The 15,897-nt window shown below is 60.2% G+C and overlaps 1 protein-coding gene across 1 annotated transcript; it reads left to right on the top strand.

Annotated features, from left to right (window-relative positions):
- Positions 1–11,875: 11,875 nt before the first annotated feature.
- On the top strand, positions 11,876–15,126 carry LOC112968421 (translation initiation factor IF-2-like). Its single transcript, XM_026070665.1, has 2 exons — positions 11,876–12,023; positions 13,390–15,126. Exon 2 carries the CDS (start codon positions 13,884–13,886, stop codon positions 15,021–15,023), a length of 1,140 nt encoding a protein of 379 aa, XP_025926450.1. The 5' UTR covers positions 11,876–12,023; positions 13,390–13,883; the 3' UTR covers positions 15,024–15,126.
- The last annotated feature ends 771 nt before the right edge of the window (positions 15,127–15,897 follow it).

Consider the following 15,897-nt stretch of genomic DNA (forward strand, 5'->3'; position numbering starts at 1 on the left):
GGCCATGTCCCGCACCAGCAGTCCGAGGTGAGGACTCCCCTTGCTTCCCTGGGAAGCTCCCTGCTTCACTGATTTCTACTGACCCCTGCGTAATCACTCCTTGCAGCCAACCTTTCTGACGTCCAGCAGATCTACCCAAACAATAACCAGCCTCGAGCTGGGAGTAGCCCCAGGAGCAGGAGGAGCTGGCCCAGGGGAATGGATTCACCCGCCCCTGATCAGGCAACAGCAAGGTTTTGCACGTAAGGAGGGCTGGTTAGTGAGAGTGGCTTTTTGCTTGGTCTCCTGCTGCTCTGGACCTTGTCTTGGACCTGGACCTGTCTGCTTGAAGGAGGTGGATCCTTCCCAGGGAAAGCCATGCTGTGGCCCTGGCTGGGCTCAGGACCTTCTGGGAGTGACACGAGCTCTTCCTTAGAGCATCCTGGGGGGGTTGGAGCTGTGGTTCAGCTGTGCTGCCTGGATCTAGCAGGGGAGCCCCATGTGCTAGCATGGAGCTGAGAGCAGCAAGTCTAGAGGAAAGGACTGACATGGGACAGTATTAGCTCTCCTTGCTCTGTGCATCAGCCTCTGCTGTCTGGCCCTGCCCTGGACTTTCTCCGTGGCCTTCCAGGGGTGATTGGGTGMCCCTGTGCCTCTCCATGCATATTGACACCCTATTCCCCTGTGTCTTCTGCTGCCCAACAGCCAGACAACTTTTGTTTCCCCATTAACCAGGTGTCCATTTTGCCTTCACAGCTGTACTGAGCGTCAAGTGCTCCTTGTTTTGTGACCTGGTACATGGGCTGTGGTGCCTGTGCCGCAGGTTTGGCCAGCTGTCTTGGCCCCGCTTCGGGGTGACTCCTACGGCTGCGTTGCTGCCTGCCCCCAGTGCTGCTGCCTGCCCGGGCTGCAGTGCAAGCTTGGCAGCCTTGCGTGGGTGAGTGCTCTCCACGTTGTGCCTGTTTAGGGTGATTTGTGTCTCGCAAACACTTTAGCCATTGTTTAAGGGCTCTTCTTCAGACTACAAGCATACAGGAGGTTGCCACACTTCTGTGCTCCTTAATGTATTGTCTTGCTTGTCTGTCTTCCCTTGAGGCTGAAAAAAACCTGCTGCCCAGGCAGAGTTTCTGAGCTCTCCTTCTGCCTGAGGTCACCACTCCTATCAAACACATTTGTGAGCTGCACTTGTGTTTTCAGTTTTATTTTTTGCAAGAATAAAGCCTCATGCTTGTTTTCCCACCTCCATCCTCTATTCTCAGTCCTGGGTTGCAAACAATTTTTTCYTCCACAGCTTGTGCGGGGACTGATTAGGGGTCCCTGCTGTTAGACCATAGCTACCTCATCACTTCAAATCCACCGAGCATCCGCCTTGCTGATGCAAAAGGGCCAGCCCAGCTCTGACACACTGCAGGACTGAGCCTACTGGTGCCAGGCGTGTGGCTTGGCTGAGCTCTGCCCGGGCGGTTGCAGACCTTCAGGCAGGAGAACGGTAAGCTGGAGTGGAGATCCCAGAGCATTCAAGGAGGTTGTCGCAGCCCAGGAGAAGCTGGGATGGGTGACCCCAGCAGTATGGAGGTGACTGAGGGGAGGCTGAGCTGGAGGCGGCTGTCACCTGTGCTGGCTGGCAGCACGCTACCCTGGGGCACCTGCTCCCTCCCAAGGACCTCGTCTTCTCACTTCTAGGCTGGGCGTCCTGAGAGGTGGCATTGCCCTGCCACTGTGCGTGGCCTCTTCTGGCAGGGAGGTCCTGGAAGAGCATTGGGGCCCAAGGGGGGAATGTAGAGGTGTCCTGGTTTGGATAAAAGTGTGAGGAATGTGGTGCGGGGGTCTCCAGCCCTAGTGCTGTGCAGGAGAGCTGGAGCGGCTGGGGACTCCTTCCCCAGCCCGCGGGGCRTCCTCCCACCGCAGCTCCCTGCAGAGGGGCCCTCGAGTGCAGGCAAGCAAGGGAAGGCGGAGGACGGGGGGAGAGAGATCTTTTCATCTAAAAGGTTACATTTGTCCTACTTCCTCCCATCTCCAGCAATTAACTTGAAGGGAGACATCATTGCTAATTGAGCAGTGAAGATCAGGAGCAACAATTACGCCTTTTGACAAGAGACAGCACAAGAGGGACTGCTCCGAGGCTGAGAATGGTAGGGAACGGTTTCTATGGCAATATAACTTTCCTCTCTTCCTCTCCAGCCATAGAAATGATAAAAATGTAGATTTCTCCCTGATTAATGATTTAATGAAAATAAAGAATATTCTTTAAAAAAAAGGGAAAAAAAAGAAAAAGTCGATAGGACGCAATGTTTAGCATGAGTCTGCGGCTGCAGGGAGAATCAATGTCCTTCCCAAGGCTGGACACGGTGAAATCTATTACAGCAACGTGCCGAGGAGTCAAAGCGGCCCTGCCGTTTGGTAATTAGGCAGCGGGCTCACACGGGGGAAACGTGAGGGCTATATTCAGATCTCTGATCAAAGGAGCTGCCCATCAAAGAGCTCCTCACACTGGCTTCTCCAGCAAACCTTCTTGCTCGTTCCGCATCTCTCCTTCCTCCCTTTCTCCTTGCCGCCTTCCCCCAGCCTTCCACACCCCGCCCCGAAATCATTATTTTTAATTTTAATTATTCAGCCCCATTCCCTTTCCGAGGCGGCTGCACATGGCCCAGGTGTGGTGCACGCCGGCAGCCGGATGGGGGGCCGGGGTGGCCGGCGGGGGACACAGCCCTCCGCACGACAGTGAGCCGGAGGGGCCTCCGCAGCCCGGCCGGGCTGTCTCCATGGGCCCTGCACCCCAGGTGTCCTCTTGCTCATGCCTCTGGGTGGATGCTTCCCTTGCAGGCTTTGCTGATGGCTGGACCTCGGACCCTGCACCCTCAGGGTGTGCCGGATGCACAGCAGCTCTCCAGCACGACCTCCAGACCAGGTCTGGAGAGAAGGGAGGTCTGGCCTCCCAGACAGGAGGTCTCTGGATGGGGATCTCCAGGCTCTTTAGGTGTCCCCGACTGGGATCTGAGGGGCCGTTTGGGCACTTACCAGAGGGTTCAAGTCCAAAATAGCTTCGTTGGCTTCCAGGCAAAGCAGCCCCGCTTGCTGGAGGGCGAGGAGGTCAGGGTGCAAGAGGCACCCAGGACTCCGGGGATGGGTGCATGTCCTACACCGGGCTGGGACCCAGGTGTCCGGGATGGCGTTGTGTCCCCTGGCTGCGGGGTGCCCGGCAGCACAGGGAGGAGGTGCCTGCATCCCGCATGCTGGGGATGCCAGCTCCAACTGCTCTTCTCCGGAGGGAGAGATGCAGCCAGTGGGAGGGGGTGCCGGCTCTGGCTGCCGGGCTGCGTAGGGCGGCTGTCAGCCCAGCGAGTGGTGCTGCTGAGCGAGCTGCCATCGAGGCGACAGGGCAGCCCGCTGCACCGGCTGCTCCGAGCTGGCAGCTCAGGGGGCCACGGCTGCTGAGCCGAGCTGAGCCGAGCCGAGCCACGCTGAGCCGAGCTGCCATCCCGCAGCTGGGAGCAGGCAGGTGCCCGTCTGGTGGAGCCCATCCTGGTGGCACGGCGGTGCCAGCAGCCACCTCGGGGCTGCGACGTGACGCGCTGCGTCCCCAGGGCCAGCATCACCTCCCGAAACGCCGTGGCCTCATGGAGAGTGGTGAGGAGGAGGGCTCCCTTGGCTTGTCCTGGCACCACTTCAGGACTGGCGAACGGCTCGCTCTGTCGCTCCCGTCACGGCAAATGCCTTTCAGGCGAGGCGGCGGGGTGCACGTGTGCTCCAGCCGCGCATAAGCCGTAGCTCCGGGCTTCGCGAGAGCCACGTCCATCCGCATCCGTCAGCAGCAGCTGCTCGCTGCCGCGCACCGCTGCCCAGGCCGGCGGAGGGGAGGCAGCGGCGGCAGCGGGGGCGAAGCCCTTCGTCAGCCCGTTCTTCCCTCTGCCTCGCTGAGTCAGCACGAGCGGCCGCTGTCCTGCAGCGTGCCCGGCGGCCCATCTGTTCCTCCCCCAAATCAGCGTGTCGGGGCAGTTCGGGAAGGTTTTTTATTTCCATTTTAGAAGATGCCGCTTTAGGATCCAGGAAGGTGGCTGGTGGCGGGGGAACTGGCTGCAGCTCCTCCACCAGCACGAGAAGCCGGGGAAAACATGCAGCAGATTCAGGTCAGCCGTGTGCCAATGCATCCAAAAGCAACCTGCTTGGTCAAGCAGAGGGGCCTCTGCAAGACACCCTGGGCTAGCAGGGCCAGCAGGGCCTGCGGCACCTCTGCTCCTTGCTGCCGGCACCCTCCGGAGTCCTTCCCACAGCACGGGATGCTTCCCACAGCGGGTCAGGCACTGGAATACCTCCCTCACCCACCCAGGCTGTTCCTGGAGGGATGCTTATCCCCCCAGCTCGGGCACTTCCCTATGGATGCACCTGCATTTCCAGAGGCTCTTCCCGGAGCCCGATCCGCTCCCGAGGCAGCAGGCCCCGCGTCTCCCCACACTGGGCATTTCCACCCCGCGCAAGCAGCCCGTCTGGCCCTGGAGCAGCATCTCCAGCCCGGGTGCTCGACAGGGGTAGAGCCCTGGCACATGGAGGGACTTTCCCACCTCCTCAGTTCCTATTTTATTGCCAAACTGAAGCATAAAACACACATAAACAAATCTAATGGCGAGAAATGGGTTGCTATCAAATCAACAAATTAATCTAATTATAGGGTTGATTAAATCATATCAGATAAACCAACGACTCCTTCCCAGTGCTCCACAGCCATGCGGGGAGGCAGGCAGCCCCGCTCGGCTCTCACCCCCCRCAGCGGGGACTCGCTGACTGAGAGGTGGCTTTCAGATCCGGCCGAGCCGCTGGCATGGGCAGTGCCAGGCCGTTCGGCAGCCGCGGTGCTGATGCTGCTCCAGGCAGCCTGCCCACCGAGGGGAGCGCTGAGCCCTGCTCCTCCCCGCGCCGGCTTCCCGCGGCCCCTTCCAGCGCGGCACCGCATGGCACGGCGCGCTCCGGCGCAAATTTGAATGGCAAATGCAGATGCAAAGTACATGATTCCTCAGGATTAAAGATGCAGCTCCAGCCTGTGAAATGTATGCGGGAGCCGTCTTTGGAGCAAGATTGCTTAAATCTAAGCCTGTTTTAGGTATTTGAGGAACAATTTTATCAGTGCCGTTTGCAGAGCTTTGCTGGGGCCATTTGCACTTGCACATATGCCTGCACATGCAAACACACATGTGCATGCAGAAATGCACATCTACACATAATACCTGCCCTGTCAGTCAGCTGCTAGAGTTTTAAAAAGGCATCCAGTGTGAAAGGCAAAAACTCTGTATCTCCTAATAAAAACCGCACTGAGGGCTGTGTATGCAGGAGCACTATCGAGATGTTTGCAGTATTGCCCAGGAAGCTGCTGTGGGGCTGTAGACGTCCCCTTGGCTCTGAGGTTGTGTGCGATGGACTTGATGGCTGCCTCAAGGATTCCTGCAGATGCTGAACTTCAGATATTGCCTCTTGCAAGACTCTGGCTGGGAGGGTGGAGAAAATACCCGCGTGTGTGTCTGCCAGGCTCGGTGACAAGCCTAACCCACAGGCGCCCACAAGGCTGCAAAGAGCCTCCGCATCTCGGTGCTGCCAAGTGCTGGCATGCATACCCAGAGGGAAAATCCTTCTCGAAAAAGGCTGAATGTTGGTTCTGGTTTTACCTGCCTCCAGAGGGTGGCAGAGGTTTCCCTGCCTGTAGCAAGTTGTTTTCCTCTTTTCAGGGCATCCTTTGTTCCCAGCCATTGGTTTTATCAGCTCTTGTGGTTTGATTTTCTTCCTCTTGCCCTTCTTTTAGCTGAGTTGCTCTGTTCCAGGAACAAAGATGCTTTAGTTGCACAATAATCCTTTGTTCCCAATACAAGATTATAAGAGTGCTGCAAAGTTCAGCCATTCGGGGCTCCACCTGCTCAGTCCTGCTCTGATGTGTCAGCTTCTCCCTCGAAAGTGTGACGCACCCAAGAACCCCGCTTTACCTCCTTGCTTCCTGGCTGCAGCATGTCCGGCAGCGAGGCTCTGGCCACAGCATGCTAACACGGCCGGCTGCGGGGCACGGTGGGGAGAGGGCAACCTTGCAGGTGTCCTTGGGGCTGTCACAGGCTGAGGCCCCTCTGCTTGGAAAGGTTTGCAGCTCGGACAAGGCACTCAGCGCGGTTCAGGCTTTCGCCACTAGCAGGGTGTTCCCGGTCCCGGGAAGAGCAGACATGTTTGGAAAGGGTGTCCCAGCTACCCACAGCCCCCAGGAAGTTCGCAGGAGATGAGAGGAGTCGGACACTCCCTGCGCTGCTGTCTCAGCTCAGTGCAGAGCTCAGACCCCCTCTTGGGACTCCTGGCAGGTCTCGCCCTGCCCTCTGGTTTAGCAGGGGATGTGCTGCTGGTGCTCTTCTCCTTCACACCCCAGTTTGGGGCATCCTGTTCAGCATTTGAGGGCCAAATAAGTAAATAGCAGTGGGTAGAGAGGAATATTTTCTACCTCATTGCCTGCTTGTCAGAGCCAAGGGCACGGCGTGGTATGACCGAGACTGGGCACACCTTGCCGTCCCTTGGCAAGCGACCTGCGGTGCCACATCTGCAGAGCTGGCAGAGAGCATCCCAGTTAAGAGCCAAAGCAACCTCGGAGATAGGATTATGCAGCGGCCACTTGGGAAGAGTAAAGATCTGGATATGATGGGCCCAACTGGGCAGAGACAATAGCAGACCCTCCTTTAGGGTTCAAAAGCACCTCTCTGTTGCCTGTCCCCAGCGCGTGATGGGTTGGCAGCACCTGGTTGAGGGCTGAGGGTACCAGCGGGGAGCAGGGATGCCTGCCGAGTYGGAGGGCAGCTGAGATGGGCAAAGGACATCCAAAGAGATGCTTCCCAGCTGATGAGCTCAGCTCCTGATGGTCTATCATATCTCTCACTGATATTTTTCTATGAATCAATCCATAACCTATTCTTTCCCCTGTAAAAACAAGTAAATAATACAAACATTGGCTCAAGGATACTCAGAAACAAGACCTTGTGCTCTTGCAGCAAAGGCTGCCCAGCAATATCACACAGATGAGCGTTGCACAGCACATCTCGAGTGGTGTCGGTAGAGGCGAGCGTGCTGCGGTTCCCGGTGAGGCTGCTTGTTTGTGGCAGCACGTTTAGCATCTTTGCCATTTCCACAGGCTGTTGTCACACTGCGGCTCATCCTTTGCAAAACGACGCAGACACCCTGCAAGTTCCCGTGTTTGAGACAGGCACTGCCTACCTGTCCCTAACCTGAGCCTCCATGGGGCAGGGGGAGCATTGGCCGGGGGGGGACACAGACCATGCTGGGAGCCAGGGTGGCAGAGCTGAGACCGTGCAGAGAACAGGGGAAGGGATGAGCTGGAAGGAAGAGAATCAGGACCTGCCCTTGCTCCAAGGAGGAGTGGGCAGAGCGTGTGCTCTTAGGCACCTGGGGCAATTTTGAAGGGGGTGTCTCACTCCATGCTTGCAGCCCCTGCACCAGGTCCRGGTACCGTGGGCTCTGGGGGAGCTGAGGACGACCCCAGAACAGTCCTGGGGTGGGATTTACACTGCTTTTGCCAGGGGCGGATGGTGATGGCAGTGCTGCGGGCAGTGCTGTGCTACCCCCCTCTCCTCCAGCCTTGCAGGGGCAGCCCCGCTTCGGCAGTGGGTACAAGCAGACTACCTAAATCTGCTCTCAGTGCTCGCTGCCGCTTCAAGTGGCTGCACCTACTCTCTGTGTGTGTGTGTGTGTGTGTGTGTGTGCATGCTTTCATATGCGTGTGGATGCATGCATATGCATGTATATGCAGAGGTGCATGTGTGCATATGTGCGTGCATATGCATATACACGTGTATTTACATGTGCATGCATGTGCGTACACGTGCCTGTGTAGATATGTATATGCTCGTGTGTGTCCACGTGCGTGTTGGGGTGCACGTCGGTGTGCACGCAGAGATGGGGCAAGCTCTATTGAAAGGAACTGTTTTCCAGCCTTTGCTGATGTAGTTTAGCAATCAGAATAACTTTGCTAATGAATATTTAAGCAAAGTGTTGAATATTTAAAGTGTTCAATTATTTTAATGGCTGCTAAGTGTGACAGCGGGAAGGGACAGGGGCCTGGCTGCCACCTGGGTCCAGCACGGGGCCCAGCCCAGGGGCAGGAGGGGATGCCACCAGCAGCCCTGCGCTCAGGGTGGTGTGGGGTGAAGCGTGCCATCCCAGGCAGCACCGTGCTGTCTKCGTTGTGCTGCTGGTGAGCCGCTGGTGCCAAGCCCTGTGGCCACTGTGCCAGGGTGCACATCCCGCTGCGGGTGCCCAGCGCTTGGCAGGGCGGGCACAGCCGCAGCGTGCAGGAGGAGAGCTCTGCCCGGCCGTCCTGGCAGGCCCAGCTATGTCCTAGTGCCCTAATTACCGCACAAATGGCCTCAGACATGTGCCAGCACTGCCCTGTGCCAATCCCCTCCTCCCTGGCAGAGCACAGCCATGCCACTAAGGACGCTCCAAAGCTGCGCCCGTCCCCTTCCCCGTGCCACACGCCAGCTCTGCTCTCRCGGCTCCGGAAAGCAACCGGGTGCCCAGACTCTGGGCCAGCAGGACGTGCCACCCCTGCAGCCACCCCCACAGGCTGTGAGCAGCACATGGGCGGGCAAGTGGGACACGGCATCCTCTGGCACCCACAAGTCCCCACCGAAGGCAGCTCCTGGCAGATGCGGGGACTGGAGCGCAGTGTGCCTGGCCCGGCCCCAAGCCTGTCCCTGCGGCTGGGCGTCGCCTGCCAGGGCCATCCCGAGCCCCCGGACCCACAGCTAGGAGGGTGGCAGAGAGCGGTGGYGCACGAAGGAACACTTTCCCAGTGCATGTTCCTGCAGCCATAAATATTCATATTCTTATACTAATTTTCCACGTACTTTTCTGTCACATCCAATTTTATTTTAATTTCCCTTTATAAACCTTCACAGCTAATGCACTCTGTGCTCCCATGATTACCCCAATCAGCCAGTGCTTTAAACACAATCCCTGCAGGCAACTCCTGTTGGAAGCTATATGAACACTAGGCATCCACACACGAGTCGTGCACACTCGGCAGACTGGGCTGCCAGCATAGCCGGGGCTACAGCAGAGCTCCTTTGCCACCCTGCGGCTGGGCACAGCGTCCGCTGCAGCTGGCATGGGTGCAGGGCAGAGCCGTGCTGCCAAAGCTCCTGGCCCAAAGGAGCTCTGCAGTCCTGCACCTCCCTTAGGCCCGTTCGTGATGGCCTTGGCCTGGCACTTGGTAAGTTTGTGTCCCAGTCCTGGAGCATGCATGCTGAAAATATTTGTCTCTTCTACGAGGATGTTGCTGTCCCGGGCACTGCTGCTTCCCTGGGTGAGTGGTTTGGCAGATCCTACCTCCAGGCACCCTCCTGCGCCCGCGCCCTACTTGCTGTGATGCCATGTCCATCCGCAGGGCAAATCCTGGCTTCATGAGGTGCTTCAGGCTTGTGAGCAGGAGCAGAGGGCGTGACAGCTAGGCAATGACATGTATTGGGATCATCTGTGGATGAGCAGTGCAAGACCAGCCCAAATCCTCTCTCCCCACCTTGGTCAGAGCTTGGCCTCGGAGCTGCTGTGTCCCAGGACTGGGTTGGGGTGGATGCACTGGGGTCTGGCCATGGGGGCAGGCAGCAGGCGCTGGTCCCGCTCGCCGCTGCTCGGTGCAGCCTGGGTTGTGCTGTGCCAGCCGGCACGGTGGCACCATGCTGCTGGGGCTGCGCCGTGCCACGCCGCGTGCCTTGCAAGCACCTGGGCTCGGTGGCGCTGTGCCCTGGGAGGGAGCACGTGTCGCAGGGCTGTGTGCAGTGACAGGCTCCATATTGGCAGGTAACGAAGCCAGGGCCTGAGCCGCGGCCCGTCTGCTCGCCGCATGGCTCGGGCAGCCCTGGCCGGTCCCTGCTCGCTCTGCCTGACGTGCTCGCGCTCACCGCCTGTGCACCACCAGCTGCTGCTACGCCCCGGGCTCTGGGCTGCCACTGCGCTGCTCCCACAGCACCGGGGAGCTGCCCGGCACCGGAGGCCATGCAAGCTGGGGACACCAGTGACTACGGGATGCCATCAGCAGTGCGTGGGAGAAGGGTACTGACTGCCCGCAGGATGCCACCCTGCCCACGGGGACATGTCCCTGCCCTGAGCGCAGGCAGCGTGCCACTGCCTGCTCCCCCCTGCAGGCAGATGGAGCCGGCTGTGCCTGGGACAGGCAGCTTGAGTGTGCATGGACGTGTGTGTGTGTGTGTGTGTGTGTGTACACCAGCATGTGTGCACACAGATGTGTGCATGTGCGGTGTGTGCGTGTTTGCAAGTACCATGTGTGTCTGCCTGCAGCACTGTGTGCATGTGTGGCCCTGTGTGTTTCCATGTAGGCATGTGCRTGAGTGTATTGGGGGTGTTTAGTGTGTGTCTGTGTGCATGTGTGTGTGTGTCAGTGAGTTGTGCACACTCTGGCAGGTCCCGGCCAGAGCCCTGCACCCTGGCGCTTGGTGCTGGGCACCACCTGCCCTCGGTTGGTACCCAGAGCCAGCCAGCGACCTGGGCACACAGCCAGCGTTGGGTGCTCCCTGCCACATGGAGACCCCGGGGTGGGCTGCCCCATTCTACTTATGGGGACGGACAGACAGTGAGGAGCAAAGGCCACCACCCATGGCATGGGCATGCCATGCCCACTGTTCCCTGCAGCATGCTCCAGGTGAGGGCCTGGGCTGGGGTCTGAGAAGGGGCTGGCTGGGGTACCACCTTGGCGGGTGGCGGGACATCTCCCCAGGGTGGTGGGACATGACCCCAGTGCAGCAGGACATGTCCCCACTGTGGCAGGACATGACTTCAGTGCAGCAGAACATGACACCAGTGCAGCAGGACATGTCCCCAGCACGGCAGGACATCTTCCCCTGCAGGGGGACACGAACGGAGCCAGGGGTGTTCGTCCAGCAGCAGGTGATGGAAAGGGCCAGGCTGCCCTGGATGCAGAGCGCTACTGCCAGAAGGAGACAGCGCAGATGGTAATTTGCTCCTTGCCATCCACGGGGCCATGAATTAAGGAGGATCTGGGAGCCCGCACCAATTTCCTCCTGGTGGTCCCACAGAAATCCCGCCACGGGTAGGGGCGAGCCAGCTCCCRTGCTCCTGCCAGCAGTGGGAAGTCACTTAGGCTCTGCTAGCTCATTTCTGAAGACCTCTTGATAAACATTTATAAACATTTGTAGTATTTTAAATTCTCCCTCAATAATTCATGAATAGTTATTTTATATACTTTAAAGTGGATAATAATGTAAAATTTATAAGGCGGGAGAGCTCAGAATGGCAGCGCAGCTTCCGCGGGGCTGGGAGCGGGAGACGCAGCCTTCCCCGCCTCTCGCAGCCGAGCCGTGATTGAAACTTTAAAGGCTGGCGCAGCGGTGGGAAAGCGGCACCGCGGAGATGAAAAGGTGCCCGAGCGCGTCGCGGGGCTGGGGGCGCCGGGACGGGGGCCGCGGGCACACGACCCGGTGCGCGAGGTGGCCGCCGGCATCGGCCAGCCCKGCTGGGCCCTGGCGGGCGGACAGGGCTGCCGGGTGGGAAAAGGTACCTGGGAAAGAGCTGGAGGGAGGGAAAGAAAAGAAAGGAGGGAAAGCGGAGGACGGAGGGAAGGCGAGGGAGCAATAAAAAGGAAACGGGGAGCGCGTGAGAAGTGCAAAGGATGAGCGAAGCTGGGGAGGGAGTGAGCAGGGATGTGTGCGAGGGAGCGATAACTACGGAGAGAGGCTGCAGGAGCGAGGAATGGAGAGAAGGAGGGATGGAGAGAGGGATGGGGAGGGGCAAGAAGCAGCTGGGAGCCAGAGATAAAGCAGGAGGAGACGGGCACCCAGCACGGAGCGAGGGAAGGTGTCAGGAGAACGRACGGAGGAATGGACGGGGGGGCTGAGCAGAGAGGGAAGGAGGAGGGAGGAAGCAGAGGCGTTTGCAGGGTTGGGGCAGGAGCATGCCGGTGCGTGCCGGGCGTGGGAGTGTATCCGCGCCTGCAGCGGGGCGCACGGGCAAGCCGAGGTGTGCAAAGGGCGGCAAAGGTACCCCCGGGGCGTGGGGGCTGGTGCACGCATGAGCGAGTCCACCTGCAGGCTGTGCRCGTGCGAGGCACGAGGAGGAGCGCGAGGGGGGAGCGCGTGTGCAGGGCTTGAGTGCACACGCAAGGCGTGAAAGTGCAAATGAGGAGYGAGTGCACACGCAGGCCAGGAGAGTGTGGATAAGATGTGAATGTGTAAGGTGGGAATGTGCCAAGTGTGCAGGGCCTGAGCGTGCGTATATGGCGTGAGCRTGCACAGGGGGTGAGTGCATGTAGGGGGTGTGAGTGCACCTGTAGGTTATGAGTGTTCACGGGATGGGAGCGTGCACAGGGTGGGAGCGTGTGCAGGGACTTAGTGCCCATGTGACTTCAGGCAGGGAAACGAGTGTGCACATACACAAAGGTGTCCCCCCCACCACCCTTTCCCAAATCTGCTGGGGGGCCTGCTGCAGGACCCCCGTAGCAAAGTGCCTGGAGGAGCCAGCTGTGCCCTCAGGTGCCAGCTGTGTCCCTGGTGCCAGCCGTGCCCAYGGTGCCAGCCCGATTGCCCTTCCCCGTCCCTGCTGGGGGGTGCAGGGTGGCAGCACACCGTGCTGAGGCASCCTGCACGCTGGGCACCGAGGGGCTTTGCGGGGCCGTGCCAAGCCAGCCCCCGTGCCTGGGGCTCCACAGGGGCATGGAGCTGCTGGCCCTTCCCGCACAGGGCACATCAGCACAGCCGACCTCGAAGAGGGACCCTTCTCTCCTGCCCCAATTACAGGGGCGCCTTAAATGCCCAAGTGAAATCCAGTGGGAGTTGGCAGCCGCAGAGAGGGACCTGCTACACAATGATAACATCTTCCATGCTATATATAGCACTGCCTTTACATACATATATATATGTGTGTTTGTTCTGCTTGAGGAAGGATGCCAGGGAGAAGGGGAATGCACAGGTAGGGCAAGAGTGTGACTGTGGGGTGGAGGTGTGCAAGGCATGATTGCACGTGCAAGGTGTGAGTGTGTGTGCAGGGCATGAGCGTACGTGCAAGGCTTGGTGTGTGTGCGTGTTTTGAGTGCACATGCACGGTGTGGGGGGTGTGCAGAGGATGAGTGTGCGGGCAAAGCATGACAGCATGAGCAAGGCGTGAGTGTAACGCGTAGGGCGGCAGATGTGTGAGAGGTGTGAGGGCTCGTGCAAGGTGTGCAAGCGGCATATGTGCAGGGCACCCATGTGTGTGTGCACAGGACTGTGCATGCAAGTTCTGAGTGTGAGCATAGGTTGCAAGTGCATGTGCAAAGCACGAGTGCTTGCAAAGGAGGGGTGCGCGGCAGGTGAGTACTTACAGGGGGGGAGAACACTGTATCCAGCCTGAAAATCCCCGTCCTTCCAGTGCCGGCTGACCTGCTGCCCCCTGGGCATTTTGGGCCCCGTCCCCAGGGCTGAGCTCTCTGCAAAGCTGCTCAGAAGCCCGAGACCCCCCCAGACCCCCTCCCTGCAGCACAGGGAGATGCTCGAGGGAGTCTACCCTTGCCTCCTGAAGGAGGGATTAGATCTCAGCTCTGCCGAGGGGGATTCGGATAAACGCCTCAGCCACATGGTCACAGCAAAATGCCAGCGCCAGGAAAGGCTCCCGCTGGCCCCGGTGGACACGTGGTGGTGGCTCGGCCAGCACCAGCTCCAGCAGTCCCGGCGCAGGCTGCCTGATGTCCCCCCGGCACAGGCCCACAAGGTAAGGCCCACTGCGGGGGCCTGGAGTGGTGGCGACCCCACGGCCCCCCGGAGCCGGCCGCGTTGCAGCAGAGAGGGACGGAAGGGCTGGATCTGGACAGTGAGACAGGAGCGCCCCGCTCCAGGGCCACCCGGCTGCCCCTCTCTGGCGTCCCCATGGGGGGAGAAGGATCATGCCACGTTTTCGGTGCCATGACGGTGACAGCCGCGGGGTCATCAGCTGCCGCGAGTCCGGGCACTGCCCCTTGCACCCCTGCCAAGCTCCCCGGAGTGCCGGGGCCCCACGCCGCCGATGCCATGCAGGCCACGGCGGTGCTGGGTCCTGCACTGCCCTGCTGCCTCCCCTCGTTGTCCCCTCCCAGCATGTCCCCAGACCCCCCCAGAGGGTGTCCGGCCACAGCGGCACGGCGAGGTTGGCGCCCTGCTCGGGCTTCCCCTGTTTGCTGGGACCTGCAGGGTGCCGTGAGCCCCGTTCGGCGCTGGCGGATGCATGGAGCCGCGCGGGCAGCCAGCCGCCCAGGCCAGGCGTGGGGCAGCCCCCCTTGCCGTGTGGCATCCCCGCCGCCATCTGGGCTCCCCGGACAGCGAGCCAAGGCAGGGGCTCCACGGAAAAGCAGCCTCTCCTCGTTGGCCAGCCCTGACCTATTTCATCCGCGCCAGCCGAGTGGATGCTTCCCGGGGCAGCTCAGGCTGCACGAGCGCAGGAGCGAGCCAGGAAATCGCCCCACGCCGCACGGCGCTTGTCAGAGCCGCTGGAGCCAGCTGCGGTTCTGGGGCGGCGTTTCGAGCAAGCCGGGACCCGTGCGGCGCGGAGGCGTGGGGGCGAAAGGGGTCGGGACGGTTCGGGAGGAGGCGCGAAGGGAGGCAGGATGGGAAATGGTTTGTGCCGAGGCGGGAGGCTGCCCCGGGTCTCGGCCGTGGCGGGGAGCACCTGGCATCGCCTGGTGCTGTCAGCCCCGCGGGACGGGGACTTGGGAGGCGACGGCACACGCACGGACAGCCCGCTCCAGGCAGCCCCTCCTAAAAGGGGGGCGATGCCTCCGGCTGCATGGCTTGGGAGGGGGGGCTCACCAATGGGTGACACAGGGTGCAAGGGGGCCCTTTCCCAGAGGAGGGGAAGGGGCATCGACAGGCTCCCTTGGGCAAGGAGCCAGGAAGGCGCTGATGCTGTCAGGGAAGGGAGGATTTCTTTATTTTGATGATAATTTCCCGGTGTTTGCGGCTGTCAGTTTTCTGGTTAGCAGCTCCCCCTCCCCGGAGCTGCTCCGCGTAGTTGACACCACAATTGTTTTCTGAAGCGAACACGCGACTCTCTTCTTATGTATTCCCTTTCCCAGTGTTTGTATGTGCTTCAAAGTCTCCTCATCACCCTGTTTGGTGACAAAAACTCATGTCTGGAGATCAGGGTAATGTGTTGCTTTTCAAAGCCTGGGGAGGAGGGGGTTGGTCGACACGAATTTTCTGCATTATTTTTTTCCCGGAGCCTCCCTGCCTCCCCCATCGCCCAGCCCGCCTGTCCCCTGCATCCCCAGGGCACCCGCTGCGGTGCCTGCTGCACCCGTGSGCCGTTGGGCATCCCACCGCCGCCCTGGGAGGGCTGGGGGCACCCAGGCACTCCACACACGGAGCGGTGTGTGCCACCCTGAGCCCTGCGCCGGGGCTCAGCACCCTGCAGAGGCAGCAGTGCGGGGGGGGGGGACGCAGTGCGTGTGGCTGGGTGCGCCCAGCTGTGTGCATGTTGGCTGAACGCTGCTGGCGATGCACGCGCACGCTGAACGTGGCTGGGTGTGCACAGCTGTGCACGTGTGTCCTGTGAATGTGGCTGGGTGTGCACAGCTGTGTGCAGTCGTGTTGTGAATGTGGCTGGGTGTGCACAGCTGTGCATGTGCGTGTTGCAAATGTGGCTGGGTGTGCACAGCTGTGCACACACACATTGGACGTGGCTGGGTGTGCACAGCTGTACCCAGGTGTGCTGTGAATGTGGCTGGGTGTGCACAGCTGTGAGCAGGCGTGTTGTGAATGTCACTGGGTGTGCACAGCTGTGCACACACACACTGGACGTGGCTGGGTGTGCACAGCTGTACCCAGGTGTGCTGTGAATGTGGCTGGGTGTTCACATGCACACTGAATGTGGCTGGGCGTGCACAGCTGTGCACAGGCACACCGAGTG

The sequence above is a fragment of the Apteryx rowi genome, unplaced genomic scaffold, assembly GCF_003343035.1.
Source record: "Apteryx rowi isolate R43461 unplaced genomic scaffold, aptRow1 scaffold_316, whole genome shotgun sequence".
Taxonomy (NCBI): domain Eukaryota; kingdom Metazoa; phylum Chordata; class Aves; order Apterygiformes; family Apterygidae; genus Apteryx; species Apteryx rowi.

Excerpts from the sequence above, each read along its gene's own strand:
- LOC112968421 (XM_026070665.1), top strand. The coding sequence starts at position 13,884 with ATGGGGGGAGAAGGATCATGCCACGTTTTCGGTGCCATGACGGTGACA.